This window comes from Fringilla coelebs (assembly GCF_963513975.1).
Source record: "Fringilla coelebs genome assembly, chromosome: 16".
Lineage (NCBI taxonomy): Eukaryota > Metazoa > Chordata > Aves > Passeriformes > Fringillidae > Fringilla > Fringilla coelebs.
Window position 1 is genome coordinate 7938224 of NC_140042.1, and position 12419 is coordinate 7950642.

Here is a 12419-nt window from a genome sequence, read left to right on the forward strand (position 1 = left end):
CTTTGTTTTTAAATTACATTTCCAAGTCTGTGCAGCAATATCTGTTTTGAGAGCCAAAGGTCACTGGGAGAACCCAGCACTAAATGGAATGATGACCTGAGTGTCTGGGTATTATTTATTAAGAATATTTTTTAGATTCCTCCAAATATTGTAGAACACACAGCCATCTCAGGCTCTCCCTGAAGGGGCTCAGCACTCAGCAAGGTGTGAGGGGAGTCTTCCAGTAGTCCCAGGCTGGAGCAACATATCAAAATCTGGGCAAGTAGAAAGAGACATGAGAGCAAAAGTAACAGCTGGATTTGTTGGCTGCAGGCAAGCTGGTGAGTGGCACAGTTGGAGAAGTTTTGGCTTGCTGTCTCCTGTTTTTATTGCCTTTGTAGTTGCAGGTTTTTTGGGTATGGGGTTTTTTGCTGATATTTTTAGCATTATTCCAGTTTGGTACCATTCAACTTGGTTGCTATAATAACTGCTGCAGAAACTGTCATGAGGGAATTTATTCTGTCTTTGTGAGTATGTTTGCACTGCATGAAATAAAGAAGGCCTGAGGCAAGCTATTGAAGAACAAGGAAAAGACAAAATATTGACTCAACAATTCGGTGAGCATCATCTGCCCACTGTGCTGAACAAGGCATGGGCCCTACAAGAAAAATCTCCTTGATCATGTTGTTAAAGAATATCTTGAAAGGCAAAGAGACAGGAGAACTGGAGACAGCTGCATGGCCTTGAGTAAGACTGATAATTTTTGAATACTTGACTTCATAGCATATGAATATATAAAATTCATGCATGATTCATATAGGTATGTAAAGGAACTGATATACCCAGACATATATTTCTAACTCATGTAAATCAGTGTTAGTGGTTTAATTTATTCTTGTCTTGGTGCTTGTTGCTTTTATTAAGAGCAGCTCCTTCTGATGACCTGACTCACTTCAGAGAGAAGGACATGAGGATCCAGCTTTAGCTCCTCCAGGCAGCTCTCAGTCCCATGCCTGGGTTGTTGTCAAGGAGACATATCTCTGGCATACATCTTCTCTGTGGTTTCTCCTCCTAGTATGCTTTTCCATTGCTATGGAGACTATCACAAACTCATTTAGCAACTCCCCAGTGCCCCACGAGGAATATGTATTTCATAACTCACTCCTCAGAACAAGGAGTGCTGTTTAAATTTTGGCTGCTTACCTGCATGTCCGGCCTGGCTATGCCAGGGACTGCTTGTGCTGAGCCCAGATGAGCTGACAAAGCATGGCTCTAAGGGCAGGGTTATACAAAGGTGCCTTCAGTGGGGACAGTTTGGAAGCTGAGACAAGCCTTGTGTGTGGGAGGTAGCCAAATTCTTGCCCTGGCTACTTGGGGTGGCTCTCCAAGTCCAAACCCCTCTCATTCTCCAGGTCTCCAGCTGGCATTCTGCTGGGTTCTGAACAGAAGTGAAACCAAGAAAAGTGCCTAACTCTAATAGTGCAAAGGAGAGGGAAACAGAACCACTCTGCTGCAGGACAGGAGGGAGGGAGCAGTGCAGCAGGGCTAGCATGGGCAGGGAAGCAGGGAGTGGGAGGATCTGTGGCTGGCTTTGTCAGCCTCCTGCTGCTGCAGATGTGCTGCACCCCCTCAGGGCAGCACCGGAGTTTGTGACAGCCACACAGCGGCACTCTGGCTGCCAGGGAGCTGTGGCACAGCTGCACTGGGGACAGCAGCAGCCCAGCAGTAGAAGTGGCACCAGCAGCCTGGAGGAGCCCAGGTGCGTGCCCTCAAACCACTTTGGCCAGCACAAAGTGTAGGCTGTAATGAGAAAAGCAAGACATAAGAGAAGTTATCACTTGGGATTTACAACAGCTGCTGCACAGGAAAGCAGTCACATCTGGCTGAGAGGCCTGCAGCAGTGAGTTTGAACACAGCAGAGTAGATACACAAGGGAGAAGGATCCTGGCAAAATGGTCCCACAGGGACTTAATGCCATGGAAAGATCCCTTCCAAAGCTGATGCAAGTAAGCAGGTGAAAATAAATAGGGCAGCCCATAAAATAATCAAGTCCCATGCTCAAGGTGGGAATTATAGCTCTGTGGTGAGACACAGAGATGGCAGCTGAGGCTGTGGTTCCCAGCTCCCTGCCCTGTTTCCCCACTCCAGTGCACAATCTGACATATTAGCATAATCCTCAATTCCAGCTTGCATTAATGCGTCAGTCTATGCCCTGCAGTACCTCAGGAGCACACAGACTGTCATTTGGCTACTGGGGCAGGAAGGCCATGGCAGGGCTCTGAGATGGGCACAGTGACTCCCTTACCTTCCCTGGGTAAGTCAGAGTCCACCTGTACCCAGAAGTCTGTAAGCAGCCAGACAGCCCCCAAATCTCCGCCTTAGTGCTACACAGGGCCATAAATATTCAACAGGTACTAGGAACAGCTGAACCCAGCTAATAGAATAGAAATAAATAAATAAAATGAAGTAATTAATGAATTCAGTCATTTAACAAAAATATACAAATTTACATATTTTACTAAGGCACGTGATTTCTAATGAAGTGGGGTTTGGGAAACCCAGAGGATTCACATATACCCTGTCACTTATGCAAATCACCCTCTGTTCACTGATTTATAGCATCAGTTGGCTGCACATGAAATTGCTTTAAAATGCTGATGTGCATCTCCCTGATGTGTTTCCATGTGCTGCACTGAAGCTGGCTCAGCACAACCCAGAGCTGGGCTGGTGTAGAATGTGCTCCCCAAAATTCCCCTCTTATTACAGAGCCAGCAAACTCACAGGCAGTGGAGAAGGAAAAAAGGAGGGAAATGCATTAGAAATCTACCCTGAGCAGTTCATTTCAGTGTATCTCAGCACTGATGGGCTGCTTTGTAATTTGCTTCAGTGCCATTTTTAATCTTGTGAAGTTCTAAAGGTAAAGGATAGATTTCACTCAAACTTAGATTTGTTGTTTTCAACTTGGATCCCAAATTTGAAGGAAGTCGATTATGTTGATCCAATTAGTATCCACAGAAGTGTATATATGTACACACTCCACATGGCATTGCATTTCATGAGGGTAGCTATGCCCAAGCAGCAATTCCGTGTGCAGCTCTGGTTCATATGGCTACATTTCTCAGAGGCACTTTTTTGTCTCATCATGGGTTTTCTTCTGGGTGTTTAAAGGCTTGGCTTACTCTTCAGCTGTGTGTTGGTGAAAGCTTACAGCCAGGATTTATGGATTTGCAAACATGTCATTAAGGGGTTGGTGGATTGGGTCTGCATGCTTGGAGCTAAATTCCATTTATCTGGAGAGTAGGTGTTTAACTAATGGCACATCAGACATGGAATAAATGCAGGGCAGCTTCTAGTGTCAGTGTTTTACAAAAACATCTGAATGAATGAGCTGAGAGAACAAAACATCGACTGTTTTTATATTCAGTGAACAGAAATAACAAGAAAAAGGACCATGATGAAGCACTATCTTTGTGCATTAGTGATTATTGCAAAGTTAATTTTATTCATTCTGAAGGATTGCCATATCTGTAAGACTGTGGAACAGCAAGTTCAAGAAATTGAAAGAACCAAATAATTGCAAACCATATGTTGAAACAACCTAATTAATATCTCAAATAAGAATTTAAAGGAACTTATGTGAAAGAAAACAGTAAGTTTATGTAACATTTCTAGCTGAATGGAAGGCTGATGGGGTTTGTTAACAGGGCTGTAATGTTCTTTGTGCATTGGCTGCACAAGCTGTGGGTAAGAAGGATGGTGGTGCTACAGAGAGCTGGGAAAAGGGTAGCATAAATGTGGTCTAGGAAAACAATGAGAAAGAGAGAGATGTGCTCTGTTTAAGCCCTCATTCTGCTTCAGACGATGAAGCTCTCTTCTATAGCAGAATTATTAGACAATATTATGTTATTCTTCAAGATGCCAATCTGATCAAGGTCTGACTATTCTAAACATTAAAAAAAAGTAATTTCTGCCTAGAAAGCTTTAAGATATACAGCAGTTTATAGAATAACTTATTTTTATGTAAGAAATCACAAGTACTGGGGAATAAGGAGTATGACAAAATAAAAATTTGAAAGAACATGTCAATAGGGCTTGATGAGATTTGCTGTCTTTCTTTTGCTTATTTCTGAGTAAATTCTTGCAGTTTTCTCTGTAAACATGCAAAAATCGAATTAAAAGAATTTTATGAAGGCTGAAAAAAGCAAAACTTGAAAATCTGAGAAAAAGTCAGAAATCAGGTTGACTGAGAATAATGTGTGCTTTTCATACACAAAGCCATATATTTTTTTTTCACCCTGGCCTGGAGATGAGTCAAAGCTGCTTTTGGAGGAAGCTGTGGTTTGTAAGGCTGTTGTTAGAGAAGATGCAAATTGTAGTGATTTATACAAGGCACTACGGGAAGATGATTTGGTGGTTACAATGCGTGTATGTTATTTAGGAAATCAGATTCCCTTTTACATAATGCTAGACAGCTCTCCCACACCAAGCTTTTCATAGGCTCAAAGGAATCCTGAGTCCTTGCACTGCATGTATCTGGCAGTAAAAGGCAATTTATCCTCCTTTGATTCAGATTGAATTGTGTCACTATTCAGACACGGACACAGCCTTTCTCACAAAACTAACATGCAATAACAACTGTGCAGGTGAGATTTCAACCAAGCAGTGCCTGGGGCCTCAATTCCCCTTGTGGAGACTTTGAACCCTCCTGGGTTTGCTCTAGATAGTGCCAGTGACTGCTGTCACAGGGATGCCCATCCTCTGCAACACCCTGCTTGCAGAGGAACCAGGGGAATTGCTGTTGCTCCCTGTGTTTACCCCAATTTTATCCACATGCCACAAGTCTATCCATCTCAATTTATTTTCTGTTGATGAGTTTTTTCCCAGCATGTTATCATGCAAACATCCAGAGATGTGAAAGATTTTGTCTTTTTAGCTGGTTTTGTATGAAAGCAGAGCTTACATGGTCCCTTGGCCAGCAGATGAGTCACGGGTCCTCTAGGAATTATTTTTGGTCCCATTGCCAGCTTTGTGGTTGGACACCTCAACTTGTGAGTTTCCACAAAAAATGCCCTAGAAAGGTTGTGAGAAAACCTGAGTGGAGCTTGAAAAATGTGTGCAAAACTGACAAAAAATTTGGTTGCACACAAAATTAGTTCTACAGAACACTGTCTGGGTCAGAGCACTGAACTCTGAGAGATAAGGACCTGCTGCTTAAGTCTCTCCTTCTGGACGCATGGCTCTTCCTCATTCATGCCTGATACTGTGTTTTTTCTCATAAAGGCTGGTTATCGAGCTGTCTCACGAAGTATGACTCAAGTGACATCTCTACTGATCTCATCAAAGTCTTTTCCAGAGGCTTCAAGGAAAGATGGAGAGATAAGGACTTGGTAATGTTGAGATCTGGAACATATTAAAAAACAGGTAGGAAAATAAGCCTAGAAAAAGCAATTAAAGTTAGAGAAGATTAAAGGATAAATACCTTGGGGAAGTTTACTGTATGTTTCACTTCTATTTGTACTGCACCTTTTAGACCAATTTTTCTTTTCATTTTCATAGCACTCCACTATTAACATAAGCACCAAACTGATCTGAATTAACAAGCTGGATTCATTACACCATTCAAACAAATTTCCTTGGGCTTATTACACCTAAAGGCTTGATACTTTCCTGCCAGCCTTTTTCAAATTATCCTTTCAACAAACATGACATAAACTTGGGTCTGCAGAGCATGAAAATTTATGTACGAGAGCAGTTATTTTAACAGGTGGAAATTCTCAGATTCACCAGAAAGGTGAAGCATCAAGTACACCATTAATTTTTCAAAAGGGCTTCACAGTATAATGGTCTTGTACTATTGGCATCCACGGTGAGAGCTAACTGCTTCTTGCTGCAACTCTGCCTTTCTCTGCAGTGCAGTACAGCACACGCCAGCTCTGCTCCACCACTGTGCAGCATTTCATCATGTGCAATTGCTCGTGAGCCCCGATTCAGCTTTTCCCTCTTGCAGCATGCAGTCTTCTCAGGCTTCTGCCCAGGCTCTCAGGAGTCAGGCAAGCAGCACAAATCTCCCCACAGCCGCCTGAACAGCCAGCTCTTGCAGCACCATGAACTGATCTGCAGCCAGGCTTGGCTGGCAGGTAGCAGAACATCTCGGGCAGGACAGCACTGTCTCACTGAGCAGAGGAGAGGGAGCTGCTGCTCGGGGAGCACCTTGCAGTTGCTGTGAGTAAAAGCACACTTAAATCTCAGCCAGCGCTGTCTACACATCAGACATTCAGCTGTTCCACCAAGTTTGATTTTCAGAGACGTTGAAAAATTTTTGTAACTGAGTTGTTACAATGCTGTCAATTTAACTACGTAACACGCTGCAGGCAGACTATGACTTTCCTCTAAGGAGCTCTGTGTGGATTCCAAAACTCAGAAAAGGATTGCTGCAGTTCCCACTCTCCTGAAACCAGCATGGACACTACTGCTTTGGGTTATCTCACCCTTTTTACCCTGGCTGAAATTTAATACATATTATATGACATAATATGACTGCTTGTATCCACAAAAAATTACTCTCCTGCTATTTTTCCTTGGACTTTCAGGACTGAAAATTTCAAAGACCTGAAACTGGTTTAACTATGTATTTGTCAGGTCAAAATTACTGCAACAACTACTTGTTTAGAAACCTGTCACTTAAATGGAAGTGCTCAGTTTTTATGTTATGTATGACTGTTGCTGGTAATATGTAATAATATCTAGGACATTTAGGGAAGAATACACTTAAACAGAAAAATATACTGTTAATAAACAGAATATGAAGAAACAGCTTATGCACATGAACAAGGACTAATGTAGCCCAGGATGCAATAAATCTATGACAGGATGATGTCTGTGACAGGAACTCAGATATTTAGTCACATACCGTACATAATGCTAGATGTATATCTCACCTAGGAGATGTAAAATGCCTTAAAGATGTGATAATCATAAGGAAATTCAGGAGAGCAAGTTCTAAGAAATTTAATGTCTTATATTTGTTGCTCTGTTGTAGAGGAATACTGTTCAGGAAAAGATATCCTCTAAAAGACCTTGAGGAAATGGAGCAGATGGTTGCATGTGCTATCCCACTTAAATTCAAAGTGGCTTTATAAATACTCAGAAAAAATAAAGCAATGTTTCCCTAGTGTTTTATAAAAGTAAAAGAAGCTAAAAGTTGATTTTTGTTGATATTCAAATTGGAATTCCAAAACAAAATATTGACTTTTTTACACTAAAATGATTTTCAACTCCAAACTGGTGGTGAACTAAAGGTTCAATTGTTCAATTGCTATTAGAATTATTTGTATGTTGGATTTCTGTATCAATACACCTCATAGGATAAGGAAAAATTCCAGTTTGGGATGAGACAAGGTAGGCCTCAATAGGGGCTTCAGCCTTTGCTGCTGCTGGACAGTGTCCCTGCTGGGCAGAGTCCTCTGTGGATCCCTGTACCTGCACAGATTTTTAATGAAGAGCACAGTGGGAGTCCTGGGGGAGCTCCTGTGCACGCCTGGGGGCTGTGCCTGAGCCAGTACAACGTGTTCTGGGCACCCTGTGCTCTCAGTGCCTGCACAGACTGGCCACACATCACATGTTCTCTGAGACTGCTACGCCCAGATACAGTCTGTGGGGCCGGCCAACTGAAAATTTGGTTGGTTCTTGATAGAAACTGGATTCTGCCATCAAAACAGTAGAATTGGCAGGTGTAGGGAGGAACTCCTTTAAGAATCTTTTCTAATTTTTAAGAGGCATCTATCTGAAATACGCAGACTACAGGATCTTGGTGACTGGTACTTCTCTGCTCTAGTTAAATACTGTTTTGCTCCTTGGCTTCTGTCCTATTTCCACAAGAGGAAATAGCATCTCTTTCCCTCTCATGGCTGGTGATTGTTTTTCTCTCAATCTGTAGCTTTATTATGAATCAGAGGGAGCCAAGGGCCAGGAGTGACTTGCAATCCTCAGCACATGCTGGTTTCTCCAGACATACTGCTTAGTAAGGAAATAAATTAGTGAGGGGTAAAAGACGCAATATGGTGCTTACCACCCAATTTCAGCACATTAAATATATACAATCTGCGCTTCATTCCCACTAAAAATAACATTCAGATTAATGCAGCTTTCTTTGATATAATAAATAGAGGAATCATTAGCATGAATTACAAAGCAGGAAAAGTGTGGTTCGCGGTGTCTGTCACTCCAGAGCTGCGCATTAGGATGGATGTGGGCAGTTTGATGGAGCAGACTGAGCGTACACCCAGGAGCGAGACAGGGCACGTATCTCCACAAGTGTCACCGACTGTTTCTGGAATTTAAGGCAGGTCTTTTAAGTACATATATTTCTATTTTGAGAGAGTCCATATTTAAACACTTTAATTTTTAGCAAGACTTCAGAAAGTACAGCTCCAACTGATGTCTGTGCTGGCTACTCAGTATCCGAGTTCCAAACTTGAGGACTGAAATTTAGAAGGCAGTTTTGAAAATCCTGGCCTCAGCTTCCCTGGGTTTCTTAATTCCTAGTGTGATATCTGAATGGCCTTATCCATCTTTGGCTGATTGAAATCTGCTACCGGGAAAATGCTGTAGGAATAATTATTACTCTATCTCACAAATCTTGATGAGCTTTTTAACTAATGTCTTTAATGCCATTCAAATTTCACAATATAATCAGCTTTGTAGAAACAAATCTAGAATATCTTTTATTTTGGTAGCTATATAATATCTTACAGTGTTAAGGCTGTGCATGAAAGCAGTTTTGAAAGCTGAACATCACTGATCCATTTTACAAATGGAGACAACTGCACTCTGAAGAGGAATCTGCATTAGATCACACCGACTGCAGCAAATTCACCACTAGAATACAGGATTTCTGATACAAAATTTACTCTACTGAACGCTAAATCAGCTGTTCTAAACTCCTGGTGGATACAGGCAGTTGTTTGTCATAGTATCCAGGTTGCTTTCTTGCCTCCCCTGGGCAAATTAATTTGAAGTGTAGTTAAAAATACGTTGCTACTATTATCTTTTCTCTTAAGTGATTCATGTTTGTTACCACTGGGATGCTACTCAGTAATGAAACAGAAAGAATCACTTGCTGCATCACTGGGGCAGAGAATCTGCTTGACTCAATTGGGAAGGGTCAGCAAATTTGCAGCCGGTACTGTTGTTATACTTACAGAAAAATAATTTTGTGGTGTATTATGTAATTTTGGATGTCTATCTCAATTACAAAGGACAGGAAAAAAATCTGTAATGGCTCACGGAATTGATTGGTTTTGCAAAACTCATTCACTTAAGATACACAAATGTACATCAGTTGAAAGTCAGATTGATGGCCAGGGGTCATTGCATAGAAGTAGCATTTTATTGTGATGAAACCTTGTGATACAATTTTTTCTTTTTGTCCTGAAAATGATCTTGAAATTGCTATGTCTTGCAGGCATTGCTAAGGGAGGACAAGGCACTAGGAGTGTATCAGCAGGATGAGGGCTGCCCAGCAGAGTCCAAGGGAGGCGGCAGGATGCCATCTGTCTGAGTGAAGACTCCAAGAGAACCCTGGCAAATTACAAGGATTTCTAATATGGAAATAGGCACAGGAGAATTTCAGAAGTCTCCTCAGGTCTTGCAGTGGTCTCAAGCCTCAGATATTTCCATTAAAAAAAGATTTTGTCTACTCATGTCTCTTTGACTTCATGAATCAGCTAATGTAAGTTTCCAGACCTTGCAGGAGAAATAAAAATATGCCAGAGACAGTGTACACACCTTTTTTGGGGAAATGTCCTTAGAATATCTACGAAATGGAGACCTTTTTTCTCTCCTCAGAACTGTCTGCCTTCCTGGTAACAGACAGGCTTTGCCAACAGTGGGCACCAAATGCCCTTCCAGCAACTGTGAAGATGTCTTCGGAGGACAGCATGGACAGCTCTACAGCCATGGAGATACATGGAAATGTATCCGGGCTTAGAAGGACATATTTTGCTTTTGAAATGCATTTTTAGAGGGTTCCTGAGCAGAAGATGGGGAAACCTTAGGTGCTCGGTTAGTGTTTAATGCGGGCCAGGTCAGCTTTCTGCTGACGGCTGCTGAACATCAGACTCCCTGCCACTCATGGACGGGCGGCGTGCCCTAATGGGAGAAGCGTGGGGATGGGGATCTGCTCCATCCGGAGGGACACAGCTCTCTGCAGACTGCAGCGGGGCGTGGGGCAGCACAGACAGACCCGTGCAGAGAGAAGGGGGGATGGCAGCAGGGCAGGGTCCGCCCTCCAGCCCCGCTCCGGTCCTGTCAGCCCCGGCTGCTCCCCGGGCTCAAGGGCCCCAGGCCCCCCTCACGCCTTGGAAACCTCGGCCCCGCAGCGCCGGGGCCCGAGGGGCCCCTCAGGACTCGGGGCTGGGATCCCCTGGCTCCCCTCGGGACTCGGGGCTGGGTTCCCCTGGCTCTCCCCAAGACTCGCGGCTGGGATTCTTTGGCTGCCTTCGGGACTCGTGGTCTGGGATCCTCTGGCTCCCCCCGGGACTCGGGGCCTGGGATCCCCTGGCTCCCCCCGGGACTCGGGGCCTGGGATCCCCTGGCTCCCCTGGAGCCGCCGCCGCCCGCAGTGTCCCGGGCACACCGGGGCTCCGCAGGCGCCAGGGTGCCCTCGGGGCCCGGGGTACCCTGATCCTCAGGATGTCAGGACATCGTATTAAGCTGTGCCTAGGGCAGGTTTAGGTCGGATATTAGGAAGAAGTTCACAAGAAGGATTAGACACTGAAACGGGCGGCACAGGGAGGTGGTGGAGTCACCGTCCCCGTAGGTGTTTAAGGAAAGACTGGACATGGCACTCGGTGTCATGGTACAGTTGACGTGGTGATGTTCGCAGAGAGGTTGAACTCGATGATCTCAGAGGGCTTTTCCAACCCCAGGGATGCCGCGATCCCTTCACGCTGCTGGCGTTGGACGCCGTGGCTGCCCCCCCGCACGGGCTCCCCCGGCAGCTGAGGGGCTGTCAGCGACTGCCCGCAGGGCCGGGGGCTGACACCCCTCTCACCGCCCGGGGCGGTGCCGCCGCCGGCCAGCCGCTCCCGGGGGTGGTGCGGGCGGAGAGCAGCGGGGACCCCCCGGGCGGGGATCCCGTCCCGCGGCTGCCGGAGGCGGAGCCGCCGCCCCCGCGCCCCGTGCCCGCCCTCCCGGCGTGCCCCGCGGAGGGGCGGGCGGCTCATGTCCGCCATCCCGGCGTGCTGCGCGGCCGGGCAGCAGCCGGAGCAGCCGCGGCGGCCGCGTCCCCTCCCTGCGCTGTGAGACAGCAGCACCGCCCGCGGAGCGCGAGTGAGGAGCCGCCGCCCGCGTCTCTCCCCCCGCGTCCGCCTGCTCCTGCTGCTCCTCCGCTCTGTCCCGCGCCGCTGCCCGGCCGGCCATGCCGTCTCGGGCAAGGTAATGAGCCGCAGAGCCCCGGGGTCTCGGCTGAGCGGCACCGGCAGCAGGCAGCACTACCACCCGCGGGGCTGGAATGACTGGCAACCCAGGTGGGCAGGGCTGGGGCCGGGGGCGCGGGGTTGGGGCTGTGAGAGCGGGGCGGGCGGCTCGGCCGGGCCCCACCGCCGGGCCTGGGGGAGCGGGGCGGCGGCGGAGCCACTTCCTGGCGGCCGGGCCTAGCGCGGGAGGGCGGGCGGGCCCAGGCGGCGGGACGGGGCCGCGGCTGCCGGAGGCGGGACGGGCCCGGCTCTGTCAGCGCTCGGCGGGGTGGGAGCGCGCCGTGCTCCCCCCGGAGCTCCCGCGGCCTGTAACGTGTGCGGCCGGTGGCCGGTGTGTGACTGCGGGCAGCGCGTCCCTCCCTGGCGGCCGCGGGGCGGGCGGGGGGCTGCGGTGGCGGGCGAGCGGGGGTGGGCTGGGGTCCCGTATTTTCAGCCTGTTTTATAGCTGGAACACAGCCAGGGAAGAACTGAGGCTGCAGGAGTACTCGTAGTTTTTTGAGGGTTGACATCGTACTACATAGGTTTATTTTGGATTTCTTTTTTTTTTTTTAAACAATCAGGGGAGAATAGTTGATCTGTATAAGCTCTCACCCCAGTCTACTTAAAATGTGTTGTAAGGCTTTCGGTCTGTTTACGCCTGGCACGTTTTAGTAAATTTCCAAATCTGTTCGCTTCTTTAGTTAGATGTAGAGAGTGTATTTCAGATCTTAATTATTTCTAATCTATCTCATGCCAATGTATTTGCTCTACTGCTCAGTCTTGCTGTTTTCAGCATCAAAATTGTCATCTGGAAATCCTAAATAAATTTGGTGTTTCTTAAGTTTTTTAAAAAATATGTGGATTTGAGGCTTTTTTAGAGTTTTTGAAAGTTTAACACAACATGGGACCCTACTTACAAACTTTCCAGTAGAGACCAGAGTGGCACATGCTTGGGAATATATTGACAGGTGATGGTCCCAGTTT

The 12419-nt window shown here is 46.4% G+C and overlaps 1 protein-coding gene across 1 annotated transcript in view; it reads left to right on the plus strand.

Annotated features, from left to right (window-relative positions):
- The first annotated feature begins 11226 nt into the window (after positions 1–11226).
- The window catches only part of SMG1 (SMG1 nonsense mediated mRNA decay associated PI3K related kinase), a 59921-nt gene continuing 58728 nt past the window's right edge, over positions 11227–12419 (plus strand). Inside the window, exon 1 of the mRNA XM_084216316.1 lies at positions 11227–11507. Within this exon, the coding sequence (XP_084072442.1) occupies positions 11419–11507 (89 nt within the window). The 5' untranslated portion in view covers positions 11227–11418. The remainder of the gene's footprint in view (positions 11508–12419) is intronic.